This window comes from Neopsephotus bourkii, unplaced genomic scaffold (assembly GCF_033783945.1).
Source record: "Neopsephotus bourkii isolate Nb327-2 ecotype Australia unplaced genomic scaffold, CSIRO-AGI_Nbou_v1 NB_1288, whole genome shotgun sequence".
Classification (NCBI taxonomy): domain Eukaryota; kingdom Metazoa; phylum Chordata; class Aves; order Psittaciformes; family Psittacidae; genus Neopsephotus; species Neopsephotus bourkii.
The window spans coordinates 503,692-521,169 of NW_026901772.1; the positions used below are offsets into that span (position 1 = coordinate 503,692).

Below are 17,478 nucleotides of genomic sequence, written 5' to 3' on the forward strand. Positions count from 1 at the left end.
CTGGAAAGAACTTGGAGGGTCTCCTGAAGGCTTGGTAAGTAAGAAAACATTGGTAAAATATTGTAACCAATGTTGGCCTTAGTATACTTTGGATGATTGGGATAAATGGCCTAAAAATGGAACTCTGAATTATAATACATTGTTGCAATTAATGATGTTTTGAGGGGGCAATGAAAATGGGATGAAGTAATGTATGCAGATATGTTTTTCACTTCAAGAAACCACACAGAGTGACAGACTGAATGCAGAATTAATATAGCTCCGCCAGATTCCTTAATTTTGGCTTTGGAAAAGGACAGGGAAAAACTGAAAGCTAAGCTGGAGAAATGTTGTTCAGCCTGTGATATTGGGGAAAGATATCTAAAGTTAAAAAACAGTAATCAGGAAGAGAGGTTGGAAAGTCATGTACCACAGGTACCTCCTAGAGGAGCAGCGTCTGCATCTGTCCTCTCTGATATTGATAAGGAGGAAGAGATTGCTGTCACTGGCAACCAGCGGCACAGCCACGTTCAGAGTTGAGAAGGGGTTAAACCAGAAGCGCTGTTGCACAGGCAGGCACCTGCAGCCCTGCAGAGCAGGGGGAGCCGCTGTGAGGAAAAAAAGGGAAAAGCAAGGGGGAAAGGAGGGGAGCTGGAGCAGCTCCAGTGTTTGAGCGTGGGAGGAGGGATCTTGGGGTCCTCTTCTGTGGGACCGGATCGGTGTGTGTGCTATGGGGAGTTTGGACGCTGGAAGTGAGACTGCCCTGGGGGGGGACAGTGCCATGGGGTGGCTCCGGTGACTGAATTGGAACTAGACCGACAGGGACGTGGGGAATCTACCCTAGCAGATCCACTGATTAAATTAAAACTAGGGCCTAGAGGAAGTGAAGTGGAATTTTAGTGGGTACAGGAGCAGCTTATTTGGTGTTAGATCAGAGAGAAAAGAATTTGTTACAGACGTGGGAGCTAGTGGCCACCAAGAAAAAGCAGAAAAAGAAAAAAAGTGAGGCATTCTTTCTGAAACCTTGAAAGTACAAATTGGTAAAACAGATAGGAATGCATACATTTTTATGCATGCCAAATTCTCTAAAATCTTTATTAGGACAAGAAGCAACATTTAAAGAAGGCAAAATGGAATTCAGACTTAAAACCAATCAATTAATTGCAGTTTTGCGTTTAATTCAACAGAAAAGCAAAAAGGAGGACCTCCCTGAAATAGAAGAAATCCTTAATCAGGTATATGTGGGAGTATGGGCATCTGAAGTTCCAGGTAAGGCAAAAAATGCTTTGCCTGTTAAAGTGGAAATGAAAAAGGGGGGCCTGCCCAATTAGAATAAAACAGTACCCCTTAAAATTAGAAGATCAAAGGGAATCAAAAAATCATTGAGAAATTTTAAAATACAGATTATTAATTGAATGTGAATTGGAATGTAACACTCGTATCTGGACAGTAAAGAAATACGATGGGAAAAGTTGCAGACTGATCCACGATCTCAGGGCAATCAGCAAAACTGCAGAGGTTATTCGTCCAGTAGTAGCTAATTCATATGACTTACTGACTGAGTTGATTAATAATCAGAAATGGTTTGCGTCCTGGATTTAAAGGAGGCTTGCTTTTGCTTCCCATTGGCCAAAGAAAGCCAAAAGTATTTGCTTTTGAATGGGAAAATCCTGACACAGGAAGGGAAACTCAATTAACTCGGACAGTATTACCACAGGGGTTTAAAAACAGTCCAGCAATTTCTAGCATGAGAACTAGAATCATGGCAGCCACCTGCTCAGACGGGGACTCTGTTACAACATGTGCATGACCTGTTAACTGCTACAGAAACCAAGGAAGAATGTACACAGTGGACAGTGGAACTATGAAATTTTCTGGGGCTGAATGGTTATCAGGTATCCAAACAAGGCCCAACTAATCCAAACCTGAGTTTCCTACCTAGGATATGAAATAACAGGAGGACAGAGAGAACTTGGAGCTGCTAGAAAAGAAGCCATTTGGCAGAGTCCACGACTGTCGACCGTCAAGGAGCTCCGGACATTCCTGGGAATGACAGGATGGTGCAGACTTTGGATCCATGATTATGGTGTTCTGGTAAGACCACTCCATGAACTGGTGAAGGGAAAGCCTCCCTCTTTGAACTGGACTGCTAAAGCAGAGGAGGCTTTTAGAAATTTAAAGATAGAGTTAATGAGAGCTCCAGCTCTGGGGCTTCCGGATGTGACTAAACCATTTTAGCTGTATTCCTATGAAAACCAGGGAACAGCTTTGGGGGTCCTTGCTCAGAAACTAGGACCCTACAGAAGGGCAGTGGCATATTTTTCAAAGCAGCTGGATGAAACGAGCAAAGGATGGCCCGGATGCCCAAGGGCTGTGGGAACAGTGGTCATGAATATTGAAGAGGCTCGCAAATTCACCGTGGGACAAAAATTACTGTACCAGTGTCCCATGTGGTATCAGCAGTCCTGGGGCAGAAAGGAGCCCACTGGTTATCTCCTGCACATTTTATTTAAAATACCAGGCCACCATTGTGGAGCAGGATGATATAGAAGTTGTGGTCACTAATGCTGTGAATCCAGCATCCTTTTGCAGGAACAGTTGGCAGAACCACTAACACACAACTGCTTGACCGCCGTAGAGGCTGTATATTCGAGCCGACCAGACTTGAAAGAAAAACCCCTGGAAGATGCTGATTCTTGGTTTATCGACAGTAGCAGCTTCATGAATAATGGTGAGCGAAAGGCAGAATATGCCATTACCACCACTTCACAGGTAATAAGAGCTAAACCTTTACCTGCAAACACTTCTGCCCAGAAGGCAGAAATAATAGTGTTAACGAAAACCCTGAAATTGGCTAAAGAGAAAAGGGTAAATATTTGGACTGATTCTAAGTACGCATTTGGTGTGGTCCATGCACATGGTGCTATCTGGAAAGAACAAGGACAGAACTTCTACAATTACTAGAAGCTGTTCAGCTACCTGAAGAAGTAGCTGTTATGTCCTGTAAATGACATCAACAAGGTGACTCTGATCAGGCAACTGGAAATAAATTGGCCAGTTTTGAAGCCAAACGAGCAGCTGAACAATTTCAAATCATGTCCTTAGTCCTCGATGGCAAGCTAACAATAGAGAAATCCAAACCGAGGTATTCAAAAAAGGATAGAAAATTGATTGAGGATCTAAAAGGACAGGAAAATAAAGAGGGTTGGGTTCAGATTCCTGATTGGCAAATTGTAATCCCCTATAACCAGCTCTGGAAGTTAGTTCAGGAAGAACTGACTTTCAGGAAGAACTAAGTTTGGTGGATAAAAACTGGCTGGATGGCTGCACACGAAGAGTTGTGGTCAATGGCTCAGTGTCCACCCAGAGACCAGTAACAAGTGGTGTCCCTCAGGGATCCGTGTTGGGACCGGTCTTGTTCAACCTCTTCCTCTCTGACATGGACAGTGGGATTGAGTGCACCCTCAGCAGGTTTGCCGATGACACCAAGCTGTGTGGTTGGGTTGATCCGCTGGAGGGAAGGAATGCCATCCAGAGGGACCTTGACACGTTTGTGAGGTGGGCTGATGCCAACCTCATGAAGTTTAACCCTGCCAAGTGTAAGGTCCTACACCTGGGTGGGAGCAATCCCAGGCACAGCTACAGGCTGGGCAGAGAAGAGATTCAGAGCAGCCCTGCGGAGAAGGACTTGGGGGTGCTGGTTGATAAGAAAATGAACATGAGCAGGCTTCAGTGTGTGCTTGCAGCCCAGAAAGCAACCGTATCCTGGGCTGCATCCAAAGGAGCGTGACCAGCAGGTCGGAGGAGGTGATCCTGCCCCTTTATTCTGCTTTTGTGAGACCTCGCTTGGAGTATTGTGTGCAGGTCTGATGTCCTTAACATAAAAAGGACATGGAGCTGTTGGAACAAGTCCAGAGGAGGCCACGAGGATGATCAGGGGCTGGAGCACCTCTCGTATGAAGACAGGCAGAGAAAGTTGGGGCTGTTCAGCCTGGAGAAGAGAAGCTGCATGGAGACCTCATAACAGCCTTCCAGTATCTGAAGGGGGCCTATAGGGATGCTGGGGAGGGACTCTTCATTAGGGACTGTAGTGATAGGACAAGGGGTAATGGGTTCAAACTTAAACAGGGGATGTTTAGATTGGATATAAGGAGGAAATTCTTTCCTGTTAGGGTGGTGAGGCACTGGAATGGGTTGCCCAGGGAGGTTGTGAATGCTCCATCCCTGGCAGTGTTAAAGGCCAGGTTTGATGAGGCCTTGGGTGATATGGTTTAGTGCAAGGTGTCCCTGCCCATGGCAGGGGGGTTGGAACTTGATGATCTTTAGGTCCTTTCCAACCCTAACTGTTCTCTGATTCTAAGAACATAATAAGACTCACTGGGGTAGCAACTCTTTGTATAAATATTTAGACAAACAAATTGTAGGAAAGAATCTCTACACCACAGTTCAATTAGTGACAAAATAATGTCAGCTATGTCTTAAGAAGAATCCTAAGACTGAAAATAGTAATCAAATTGGGACAACAGATAGAAGAAGTTATCCAGGACAGCAGTGGCAAATAGGTTTTTCTGAATTACCAAGAAAAGAGGTTTACTGATATTTATGGGTGTTAATGGATACTTTTTCAGGCTGGCCAGAAGCATTCCCTTGTAGGATAACTAATGCAAAACAAGTGGTTAAAACATTATTTAAGGAGATAATAACCTCCTTTTGGGGGTACCAGAGGCAATTCCTTCCGACCGAGGCTCTCGCTTTAGTGCAAAATTGTTACAAGAAATTATCAAAAATTAGAAATTGATTGCAACTCCATGTTCCATACAGGCCTCAGGCCAGTGGGCAAGTAGAAAAGCTGGTTCATCTGATCAAACAACAGACTAGTAAAATGTGTCAGGAAATGAACTTATATTGGTACCAAGGTTTACCACTGGCTTTATTAAGGGTTCGAACTAAACCTCGGTCGAAAGAAGAGGTTAGCCCATTTGAAATTTTGTGTGGAAGACCATATCAGTCCCAGCTTAAAGGAGAAAGTCTTCAGGAAGAGGGAGAAGGCTATCTCCGATAGTTTCTGATCAATCTGGGAAAACCATTGGACGAGATGAATAGGAGAATAGCAGGGACAAGAGCACGAGGTTTGGATGATCCGATTCACCCTTTCAGATCTGGAGACTGGGTTTGTGTTAAGAATTTCTCTCTAGAGGAGAAGTGGAGCGGACCGTACCAGGTATTACTGACCACCTTTACAGCAGTGAAGATAAAGGAACAGCCTGCCTGGATGCATTATTCAAGAACAAAGCAAGCAGCAGAGCCAGAGAAGACATGGCAGATCAAACCTTCAAGACCCTTACGTATGAGACTGCATGGGTCAGATTTGGACTCATAGGATAACTGGCGCACAAGCTTGGGACCAGAACTTACACCTGAAATTAGTGCAGAATGTTATTAATGTTTTTAATGGCAGTGACTGTTGGGTGTGTGCACAGTTGCCTAAATCAGGAGGAAGCCTGGATCTCCCATTAGTTGGAGTTCCAATTCCTAACACTGTCTCATGGACAAATTTGTGGGTGAACACTAGCAGTCTGTATTCGAAGGAAAGGTTAACATTTGGAATAGTTAATCCTAAACCAGGTGTTTGTGCACACCTGTGCACCAAGATGTATTACACCAGGAACCAGGGTAGGAGATCAGGCTTGTTTAAATGGCACAGATGTAGGTCACCATTCAAATTGCAATCATACTATTAATATAGATGGTATTGTAGTTCAGTGGTGTCCCATTCCTAAAGGGAAAGGATGATATTGGTTATGTGGAGAAAATGCTTGTAAGATTCTACCCCCCAACTGGAAGGGGGCATGCACCTTAGGTGCTGTAATACCCAATTTCACGACTATCGACAGGTTTCCTTCCGGGGCCTGGATTGGAAGTTTTGCTAAACAAATGAAGCGAGGGTTTAACCCTGTTATTGAATGGCACACCGCATCTCATGGTTTTGTAAGACGGCACAGTCCATCTTTGGCAGTAAGTGAATTAGAGAAGGCAATTGTAAATATCTCAGCAACCATAGAGGAAATGGCAAGTAAAAACATGATATAATCCAGGCAGAACAACAAGAGATAACTAGCCTATCTAAGGTGATATTACAAAACCAAATGGCTCTAGACATGTTACTGGCATCACAAAGAGGGATTTCTTCCATAATGAATGGAAGTTGTTCTTCCTATGCAGACTAAAGTGGCAGAATTGAAACAGATCTGGAGGAAATTTGGAAACAAACTAAGATATTTCATGAAAAGGCCACGGATGACACCTCCTGGGGATTTGAAGAAATACGGAAAAAGTTAACTTCATGGTTACCCAGTCTCTCCTGGTTGAGGCAACTGGTTGCAGGAATATTGGTGTTAATTATTTTAATATTGATTACTTGTGGTATGATTCAGTGTTCCCTCTGGTGTTGTAAAGGATCTATGATAAATTATGAAGATTGGAAAAGGAATGAAATTAAGCACCAAGTAGAAATGAGATTATTTCAAAAAGACTTGATGGTAATGGTAATACATAAAATGTTGCAGAAGGATTTGCAACAGGACAGAAAAAGGGGGGAATTTGAGACAAAGGGGCACAAAATCGCAAAATGGAATATAGAAACCTTTAGAGTTGGTTTTCAGTAATGTTCAGTTTGATGGCTTTGTAACAGTAGCAATGGAAAATGATTGAGGTGCATGATACATAGAGGAAAAAACCAGAGCACAGCTAGAGAACGTAGTGAGAGTTCTCACAAGGTAAATCGTTGTCGTTGGCATAGTTTTAAGAAAAACAGTCTAGAAGAACAGGACACAGGGACAAGGAGTATCTGGGAACTGCAGGGGTCCAGGATGGGCTGCAGGTAAACTAACAGATAAGTAGGAGGACAGGAGGATTATTACGTCTCTGGTGCTAACGAAGCAATTAAAGTGGTATGAGCATCTACTGCGCGTGCTTCAGAGGCTGCCAGAAGTGATGAAGATTGTTGGGAGAAGTAAAGGACCCTCAGAGACCAGCACCACAATTGTGTACGCATGGGGGAAGTACTGGGAAACTGTGTAAACCCCCGTAGCCTCCTGAATATGTGTGTATGGCCAGGGACTAGAAAGGACGGCTTGGGTGGCACTGGGGACACCCGTTAGGAGGAGCTCTCCCCGTGTCTCCCGGCGCCGCAATAAAGAATACCTGCTTGTCAGCTTGGAAACGGGGCTGCAAGTTTGTTCCTGAGCCCTCCCCCCATCGCACTGAGTGCCTCGGGGGGGCACAGCACAACCCCCCCTCCCGGTCACTGTGTCCCTATTGGGGGGGACGACTGTTATGGGGGGTCTTGTGCCGTCTGTGTGTCCATCCCCCCCCCGGGGCTTATTTTTGTCTCTGCCACTAAAGGTGATTTTACCATAAACAGGAGAATTGGGGGGGAGGGGGGGCAGGGTTAGGGCTGGGTTTGCACCCTCATTGTGGCGGAGGGGGGGGTCTGGGGGGGGCTTGGATGGCACCCAATGGAAGAGACCCAATGGGACACCCCCCACCCCAGATGCTGGGACCAGTTTAATGGATCCTAATGGCTCTTAATGGGGTCATAAAGGGGTTCTAATGGGATACTAATAGGGTCCTACAGGGATCCTAATGTTGACCTAATGGGATTTTAATGGGGTCTTCATGGAATCCTAATGGGATCTTAATGGGATCCTAAAGGGGTCCTAATGTCGTCCTAATGGGGTATTAATGGGGTTCTAATGTGATATTAATGGAGTCCTAAAGGGATATTAATGGGGTCCTAGTGGCATCCTCATGGGAGATTAATGGGGTCCTAGTGGCATCCTCATGGGAGATTAATGGGGTCTTAATGGATCTTAATGGGGTCTTAATTGATCATAATGGGCTCCTAAGGGTGTCTTATTAATGGGATATTAATGGGGTCTTCATGGGTTCTTAACAGGATCTTCATGGGATCTTAATGAAATAAGGGTTGAATGGGGTCCCAGTGGCAGTTACTGGGGTGAATGTGGGCTGAATCATTTGGAAAAGGGTAAGCCCATTCCCCAGTCCCTGCTCCTGGCATTGGGGACCCCAGTGCTTGGGATTCAGGAGATATCCAAAGGGTGCTGGGATGGGTGTTGGGAGCTGGGATGGGTGCTTGGTGCTGGGATGGGTGCTTGGTGCTGGGATGGATACAGCCTTGGAGCTTATAGAATCATAGAATGGTTAGGGATGGAAAAGACCCTAAAAGATCATCAAGTTCCAACCCCCCTGCTATGGGCAGGGACACTTTGCTCTAAACCATATCGCCCAAGGCCTCATCCAACCTGGCCTTGAACACTGCCAGGGATGGAGCATTCACAACCTCCTTGGGCAACCTATTCCAGTGCCTCACCACCCTCACAGGAGCTTATGAGGTCCTAAGGGAAGATCCTAAGCCTGGAAGCGGGATGCTCCAGCTGCAGGCAGGGATGAAGTGGGATACTCCAGCTGGATGCAGGGATGAGGTGGGATGCTCCAGCTGGATGCAGGGATGAAGCAGAACTATGGAAGGTTGGGTTCTCCTTCATCATTTGGATGGGGAGAGGAGCCTTCAGCATGGATTGCAGCCATAGCACAAGGGGTGATGGGTTCCAACTGGAACAGGGAAGTTCAGGTTGGAGATGTAAGGAAGTGAGGGTGCTGGGACCCTGGGATGGGTTGGATGGAGAAGGATGGATAGGGCTTAGAGCAACCTGGTCTAATGGGAGCTGAACCCCCTCCCTCTACATGCCATGTTTTAATGGTGGGGCAATGATTGGACTTGATGCTCCTGAAGGTCTTACCCAACCTGGTTGATTCCCTGATTCCCAGACCCTGCTTCCCACTGTTCCCTGCCTTCCAGCCCTCATCCCCATCCCACCAGGACTCCCAGGTCCCTTTCCCCTTCACTCCTTCCCAGCAGGTCAACCCCCAACCTGTACTGGTACATGGGGTTGTTCTTCCCCAGATGCAAGACTCTACACTTGCCCCTGTTGAATTTCATCAAGTTTCTCCCCGCCCAACTCTCCAGCCTGTCCAGGTCTCGCTGAATGGCAGCACAGCCTTCTGCTGTGTCAGCCACTCCTCCCAGTTTAGTGTCATCAGCGAACTTGCTGAGGGTACACTCAGTTCCCTCATCCAGGGCGCTGAGGAAAATATTAAACAGCACTGATCCCAGCACCGACCCCTGACGGACTCCACTGGTCACAGACCTCCAGCTACATTCTGCCCATTGACCACAACTCTCTGCCCTCTTCCCTTCAACCAGCTCTTGATCCACCTCACTACCTGATCATCAAGCCCATGCTTCCTTAGCTTATCTATGAGGATGCTGTGGGAGGCAGTATCAGATGCCTTACTGAAATCAAGAGAAACCACACCTACCGCTCTACCATCATCCATCCACCTAGTTACTTCCTCATAGAAGGCTATAAGGTTGCTCAAACATGACTTCCCCCTGGTAAAACCATGTTGGCTGCTCTTAATGAGCCCCTCATCCTTGATACGTCTAGAGATGGTGTCAAGAAGAAGTTGTTCCATCACCTTTCCAGGGATGGAGCTAAGGCTGACCGGTCTATAATTACCCAGCTCCTCCTTCTTGCCCTTCTCATAGACTGGTGTGACATTTGCCATCCTCCAGTCCTCAGGCACCTCTCCTGTTTGCCACGACTTACCAAAGATGATGGAGAGTGCCCAAGCAATGACCTCCGCCAGCTCCCTCAGCTCCATGGGTGCATTCCATGCGCACCCATTGATTTATAGATGTCCAGATTGCTTCACTGATCCCTAACCCAATCCTCATCTACCAAAGCAAACTCCTCCTTTGTCCTGACTCCTTCTGGGACCGTGGGAATCTGGGGTCCCTGGGGAGAGACTGCAGGAGTAAAGACAGAGGCAAAGAAGGCATTCAGCACCTCTGCCTTCTTTATATCCTCTGTCTCCAGGGCACCTGCCTCGTTCTGCAGTGAGCCTCTACTGCCTCTTGTGTTGGTTTTCTCCACTATGTATTTGAAGAAGCCCTTTCTATTGTCCAGAGCATCCCACAAAACTCCAGAGCATCCCATAGGGATTCAGAGCATCCCAAGCCCATCAGACCCCCCCCATCTCCCCATGCCCCCCCATGGGGCCCCCCATGGACATCCCCGTGGAACCCCCCCCATGAAACACCCCCCATGGAACCTTCCTCTCTATGACGTCAGCCCCAGCACCAAGGGACCTGCATCCAGCACCCGTATCCCTGGGGCAGTTGCGCTTTGGGCGCAGTGGTGATTGCAGCTCCTTGGTTGCAGCTCCTTGGTTGCAGCTCTGTGGTTGCAGCTCCTTGCTTGCAGCTCCTTGGTTGCACCTCCCCATCCTTGGTGCAGCTCCTTCTTTGCAGCTCCTTGTTTGCAGCTCCGTGGTGGCAGCTCCTTGGTTGCAGCTCCTTCGTTGCAGCTCCTTGGTGGCAGCTCCTTGTTTGCAGCTCCTTGTTTGCAGCTCCTTGGTTGCAGCTCTGTGGTTGCATATCCGTGGTTGCAGCTCCGTGGTTGCAGCTCCGTGGTGACAGCTCCTTGGTTGCAGCTCCTTGGTTGCAGCTCCTTGGTTGCAGCTCCTTGGTTGCAGCTCTGTGGTTGCAGCTCCTTGGTGGCAGATCCTTGGTTGCAGCTCCTTCTTTGCAGCTCCTTTGTTGCAGCTCCTTGGTGGCAGCTCCTTGGTTGCAGCTCCTTGGTTGCAGCTCCTTGGTGGCAGCTCCTTGTTTGCAGCTCCTTGGTGGCAGCTCCTTGGTTGCAGCTCCTTGGTTGCAGCTCTGTGGTTGCAGCTCCTTGGTTGCAGCTCCTTGGTTGCAGCTCCTTGGTGGCAGCTCCTTCGTTGAAGCTCCTTGGTTGCAGCCACTTGGTTGCAGCTCCGTGGTGGCAGCTCCTTGGTTGCAGCTCCTTGGTGGCAGCTCCTTCGTTGAAGCTCCTTGGTTGCAGCTCTTGGTTGCAGCTCTGTGGTGCAGCTCCTCACCCCACCCACCCACCCACCCCAGCTCCTTGTTGCAGCTCCGTGGTGGCAGCTCCTTGGTTGCAGCTCCTTGGTTGCAGCTCCTTGTTTGCAGCTCCGTGGTGGCAGCTCCTTCATTGCAGCTCCTTGGTGGCAGCTCCTTGATTGCAGCTCCTTGGTTGCAGCTCCTTGGTTGCAGCTCCTTGGTTGCAGCTCCTTGGTGGCAGCTCCTTGGTTGCAGCTCCTTGGTGGCAGCTCCTTCGTTGCAGCTCATTCGTTGCAGCTCTGTGGTTGCAGCTCTGTGCTTGCAGCTCCGTGCTTGCAGCTCCTTCGTTGCAGCGCCTTGGTTGCAGCTCCTTGTTTACAGCTCCTTGGTGGCAGCTCCTTGGTTGCAGCTCTGTGGTTGCAGCTCTGTGGTTGCAGCTCTGTGGTTGCAGCTCCTTCGTTGCAGCTCCTTGGTGGCAGCTCCTTCTTTGAAGCTCCTTGGTTGCAGCTCCTTGGTTGCAGCTCCTTGGTTGCAGCTCCTTGGTTGCAGCTCCTTGGTTGCAGCTCCTTGGTTGCAGCTCTGTGGTTGCAGCTCCTTGGTTGCAGCTCCTTGGTTGCAGCTCCTTGGTTGCAGCTCCGTGGTTGCAGCTCCTTGGTTGCAGCTCCTTGGTTGCAGCTCCGTGGTTGCAGCTCCTTGGTTGCAGCTCCTTGGTTGCAGCTCCTTGGTTGCAGCTCCTTGGTTGCAGCTCCTTGGTTGCAGCTCCTTCATTGCAGCTCCTTGTTTGCAGCTCCGTGGTGGCAGCTCCTTCATTGCAGCTCCTTGATTGCAGGTCCTTGTTTGCAGCTCCGTGGTGGCAGCTCCTTGGTTGCAGCTCCTTGGTGGCAGCTCCTTGTTTGCAGCTCCTTGTTTGCAGCTCCGTGGTGGCAGCTCCTTCGTTGCAGCTCCTTGGTGGCAGCTCCTTGTTTGCAGCTCCTTGTTTGCAGCTCCTTGTCATGGTTGAGCTCCGTGTGACAGCTCCTCCCACCCCACCCACCCTTCAGCTCCTTGTGCAGCTCCTTGGTGCAGCTCCTGGTTGCAGCTCCTGTTGCAGCTCTGTGGTTGCAGCTCCTTGTTTGCAGCTCCTTGGTGGCAGCTCCTTGGTTGCAGCTCTGTGGTTGCAGCTCTGTGGTTGCAGCTCCTTTGTTGCAGCTCCTTGGTTGCAGCTCCTTGGTGGCAGCTCCTTCGTTGAAGCTCCTTGGTTGCAGCTACTTGGTTGCAGCTCCGTGGTGGCAGCTCCTTGGTTGCAGCTCCTTGTTTGCAGCTCCTTCATTGCAGCTCCTTGGTTGCAGCTCCTTGATGGCAGCTCCTTGGTTGCAGCTCCTTGGTTGCAGCTCCGTGGCTGCAGCTCCTTGGTTGCAGCTCCCTGGTGGCAGCTCCTTCGTTGAAGCTCCTTGGTTGCAGCTCCTTGGTTGCAGCTCCGTGGCTGCAGCTCCTTGGTGGCAGCTCCCTGGTGGCAGCTCCTTCGTTGAAGCTCCTTGGTTGCAGCTCCTTGGTTGCAGCTCTGTGGTTGCAGCTCCTTCGTTGCAGCTCCTTGGTTGCAGCTCCTTGGTTGCAGCTCCTTCGTTGAAGCTCCTTGGTTGCAGCTCCTTGGTTGCAGCTCCTTCTTTGCAGCACCTTCGTTGCAGCTCCTTGGTTGCAGCTCCTTGTTTGCAGCTCCGTGGTGGCAGCTCCTTGGTTGCAGGTCCTTGGTTGCAGCTCCTTGGTTGCAGCTCCTTGGTTGCAGCTCTGTGGTTCACCCTTGCAGCTCCTTGGTTGCAGCTCCGTGGTTGCAGCTCCTTGGTTGCAGCTCCTTGGTTGCAGCTCCTTGGTTGCAGCTCCTTGGTTGCAGCTCCTTGCTTGCAGCTCCTTGGTTGCAGCTCTGTGGTTGCAGCTCCTTATTTGCAGCTCCTTCGTTGCAGCTCCGTGGTGGCAGCTCCTTGGTTGCAGCTCCTTGTTTCCAGCTCCTTTATTGTAGCTCCTTCATTGCAGCTCCTTGGTTGCAGCTCCTTGGTTGCAGCTCATTGGTGGCAGCTCCTTGCTTGCAGCTATTTGGTTGACGTGATGCCAGCAAGGGCTTTTCTCCGAGTCCTCATCCTGCTGTTCTTGCCCTGGCTGGTGCATGGCTCCTGGGACAGCTGTGGGTGAGTGGCACCAGGCTTGGGGCTCCTGGTATTTCATAGGGAGATACTGCTGCTCCCAACCCTGGTTACACCAATGGGGTGGTGGGATTGGGAGAGCCCCACTTCCTTGCCATCGCCCCATGTGGTAGCACAGTGTAGCTATGAGGCACCCCATAGGGCCTCTTGTCCCTGCAGCACCCTATGGTGCAGGATGATGCTCACCTATGGGGCACACCATAGGGTCCCTTGTCCCTGCAGCACCCTGTGGGGTGGGACGATGCTCGCCCTTCATCCCTAACCATCCAATGTTGGGCTTCTGCTTCCAGAGGGACCTGCGGTACCCGTCCCATGGCTGAAGACTATGGGATGTCGCGCATTGTCGGAGGCGTGGACGCACAGCAGGGCGCCTGGCCATGGATGGTCAGCATCCAGTTCCCCACTGCCAACGGCCCTTTGCACATCTGCGGCGGGTCCCTCATCACCCCCCAGTGGGTCCTCACGGCCGCTCACTGCTTCGTTGGGCAAAAGTAAGGGGCAGAAGGGATTCCAGCCATAGGGAATAGCCAAGGAGCAGCTCCCATCCCGTCCCCTTCCCCATCCTGGATGCACTGGGAAGAGTGCTCAGGAGAAGGCTGCTTCCAGCTTGACAGCCCTTGAGCCTGAGGTGCGCTGGGCCAGTGCTTCCCGTTGTGAAGCAGCAGGAATGTGGTCCTTCCCAATCCTCTTCCCCATAGAATGGAATGGAATGGCATGGAATTAGATGAGATGAGATGGAATGGCATGGGATGGAAATGGATCATGGATTGGGTTGGATTGGAAAGGAGCTTGGGATCATCCACTTGCAACCGCTTGCCATGGGCCGGGATGCCTTCCATAGAGCAGCTTGCTCCAAGCTGGCCTTGAGCACTGCCAGGGATGGAGCATCCAAACCTTCTCCATCCATCCCATCCCAGTACCTCAGTGCCCTCACAGGGAATCCCTTCCCTATCTCCACCCTGCAGTTCCCAGTCGGAACCCATCACCCCTTGTCCTGCGGCTCTAATCCCTGCTCTTCCACTCCCTCCCAGCTTCACCACGGACTGGTTCGTGATGCTCGGAATCACGGACCTGGCTCAGGCCAATTCCGAGACCCAGAAGCGCTGGATCCGGCAGGTCGTGGTCCATGAATATTATACCAGCGCCTCCAGCGGCTTCGACATCGCCTTGCTGGAGCTGGACCAGCCGGTGCGGTGCGGGTACCACGTGCAGCTCGCCTGCCTGCCCGATGCGACGCTCAGGGTATCCCAGCTGTCCGAGTGCTTCGTCAGCGGATGGGGAGCGAGGGGGGCCAGAAGTGAGTGCCTGACAGACCCGTTGGCCTTGGAATGCTGGGTCATGGATTCACGGAATGGGGTGGAAGGGAGGGTAAAGCTCATCCGGGTCTATTGAGGTTGCTCTGACTGGGGATGGAGCATCCCAGCCTTCTCCATCCAACCCATCCCAGTGTCCCACCGCTTCCTTCTCTCCAAGCTGAGCATCCCTGCTTCAGTTGGAACCCATCACCCCTCTTCCTATGGCTCCAATCCATGCTGAAGGTCCCTCTCCACACCCAACTGATGAAGGAGAACCCTTCCATTCCCATAGGCTGACAGTGGTGGTCCCCTCTGGCATTGCCGTGGCGACCCATCCCCATTCTCATCCTGGCTCCTTCTCCTCCATAGGGTGACAGCGGCGGTCCCCTCATGTGCCGGGAGAAGGGCGCCAACTTCTACTGGGTTGTGGGGCTGAGGAGCTGGGGCCGCGGCTGCGCCAGGGCCAAGAGACCGGGGATCTACACCTCGACGCAGCACTTCCATGAGTGGATCCTCCACCAGCTGGGAATGTTCCGCTCCATGGGAGCACCCACGACGCCCCCGACGTGGAGCCACCAGCACGTCTCCCATACCCCCGTCCAGGAGACGATGCCGGCGCCCACGGGCTCCAGCATCAGTGGCTTCTGCTCCCTCCCAGTCCGGGTGCTGCTGGAATTCATCACTGGGGTGAAGGAGCTGCTGCAGGCTCTAAGCGGGGAGAAGATTTGAGGAGCGGCATCGCTTGCAGTTGCCTCAAGCTTCAATAAAGTTGCTTTATTTTCCCATAGAGAGGATGCTTTGCATGCCCACCTCTTCTTCTGGTCCATGGGGAGGGATGGGAATGAGGGATGGAAGGCAGGGATCAGTGGGAAGCAGGGGCTGGGAATCAGGGAATCAGCCAGGTTGGGAAAGACGTTCAGGAGCATCAAGTCCAGTCATTGTCTCCAACCTGAACTTCCCTGTTCCTGTTGGAACCCATCACCCCTTGTCCTATGGCTGCAATCCATGCTGAAGGCTCCCTTCCACACCCAAATGATGAAGGAGAACCCAACCTTCCATGGTTCTGCTTTATCCCTGCATCCAGCTGGCGCATCCCACTTCATCCCTGCATCCAGCTGGAGCATCCCTTTTCCAGGGTTGGGATATTCCCTTGGGACCTCACAAGCTCCAAGGCTGTATCCATCCCAGCACCAAGCACCCATCCCAGGTCCCGACACCCATCCCAGCACCCTTTGGACCTCTCCCAAATCCCAGCACTGGGGTCCCCAGTGCCAGGAGCAGGGACTGGGGACTCCACTTACCCTTTTCCATATCACTGGCTCCACATTCACCTCAGTAACTGCCATTGGGACTCCATTCACCCCTCATCCTATTCAGATCCCATGAAGATCCCATTAAGATCCCATGAAGATCCCATTAGGACTCCATTAATACCCCAAGAGGATCCCATTAGGAACCCATTAAGATCTCATTCATATCCCATTAGGACCTGGTTAAGACCTCATTAGTATCCCATTAGAACCCTATTAATATTGCTTTAGGGCCCCATTAATATCCCATTAGAACCCCATTAGGAACCCATTACGATCCAGTAAGGCCCCATTTAGATCCATTAAGACCCCAGTCTCATTGGGGCACCACAGGGCAGCTCCAGTGTCCTCCACCCCCCTGCTCAATGGGGGGGACATAGCCTCATCCATCACCCTGGTGGGGGGAGCATTAATGTCATGGGGGGGTCAATAAGGGGAGGGGCTTTAAGCTTCAAGCCCTATTGTGATTTGGGGGGGAACCCTTAGTTCCACAGACATCCCCCAATGGGGAGGGTTCCAGGTTTGAGGGGGGCACGGCTGGAAGCATCCATTGGGAAGGTGCGACAGGAGGGAGGTGTCATGGGGGGCACCCATTTCCAGCAGGTTTTGGGGGGAGGGTCCAACTTTTGACGGGGGCCCAATTATGGGGTGGGAGAAAGGGTTTGTAGTGGTCTTGATGGGGGTCCCCGCATTGGGGTGGCTCCAGATGGAGATGAGGTCCACAATGAGGGGTGGTCCCCATGTCCATGATGGGGAGAGTGTCCCCATAGATGTGGTTCGCCAATGGCCCCCAGACATCGAAGACGAACTCATCCGGGAAGGCGAAGTCCCCGAGCTGGGAATCCAGGGCCTGCGCCAGCGCATCCGGATCCGGAGCATCCCAGCCCAGCTCCACCATGGTGGCGGCTGCAGGGATACAGGGATGACAATGAGGGGGGGACCATAGGGGTTCAATGAAGGGGGTGCCTGCATCCATTTTGGGGATCCCTGCAGGATGGGCTCCTCCGGCCTTGTCTTCTGCCTCTTCCTCACAACAGGACTGCCCCTACCGTGGCTTCCGCCCAGCCACAGGAGAGCATCTGCAGGCAATGGACAGGACAAGACACCCTGTGCCTGCCGGCTGCCACAGCCAGGAGTGCTTTCAGGCTGCTGTGGGACGGCTGCATGGGGGCTGCCATTCCCTCAGCAGCCCCAGCAATGGCAGCCTCGCACCCTGTGCACACGGGGGATGCTGGGGGTACAACAACCGGGAGCTGTTTACAGCCACTGTAAAACGGAGCTGGATCTGCATTTTCCTCCTGTAGCTCAAACCCAGTTGTGAGTGCAGAAAGGGAACTGTTCTTGACCTGTTCATCTGCTAGGGTAGGAGCACGAGGGAGAAACTTGCATGAAGAGTGTTGGTTTTGTTCGTTTCCGTTGGCTTAGGCAGTCTGTGATGGATGGAGCCCTTAAGCAGGGGTTGACAGTGGGTATCCAAAGCAAAGAAGGGGGAGATGTGGGCAGTGAAGGCCATGAGATTGGCATGAAAAAGAGCTCAGGAATGAGCTCTGAGGCCTTGGGGCGGTGACCAGCCCTGGGGCCAGGAGCTGGGGGGGCTGTGAGAGGGTCTGCAGCACTGTGATTGCACTGTTTACCTGGAGAGGATCACAGAGGCCAATGAGATGGAGCGTTGTATGGATGTGCAGGTTGGGAAAGCACCCAACAAGAGAATAGAGAGGGCTGGGGTGTAACAAAGTTGGATTTGAGTCTCCTCA

The 17,478-nt window shown here is 51.2% G+C and overlaps 1 protein-coding gene across 1 annotated transcript; it reads left to right on the forward strand.

Moving 5' to 3' along the window:
* Positions 1 to 13,024: 13,024 nt before the first annotated feature.
* LOC133218839 (acrosin-like) lies at positions 13,025 to 15,143 on the forward strand. The gene is made up of 4 exons (XM_061365634.1): positions 13,025 to 13,104; positions 13,410 to 13,607; positions 14,145 to 14,487; positions 14,784 to 15,143. Exons 1-4 carry the CDS (start codon positions 13,025 to 13,027, stop codon positions 15,141 to 15,143), a joined length of 981 nt encoding a protein of 326 aa, XP_061221618.1.
* The last annotated feature ends 2,335 nt before the right edge of the window (positions 15,144 to 17,478 follow it).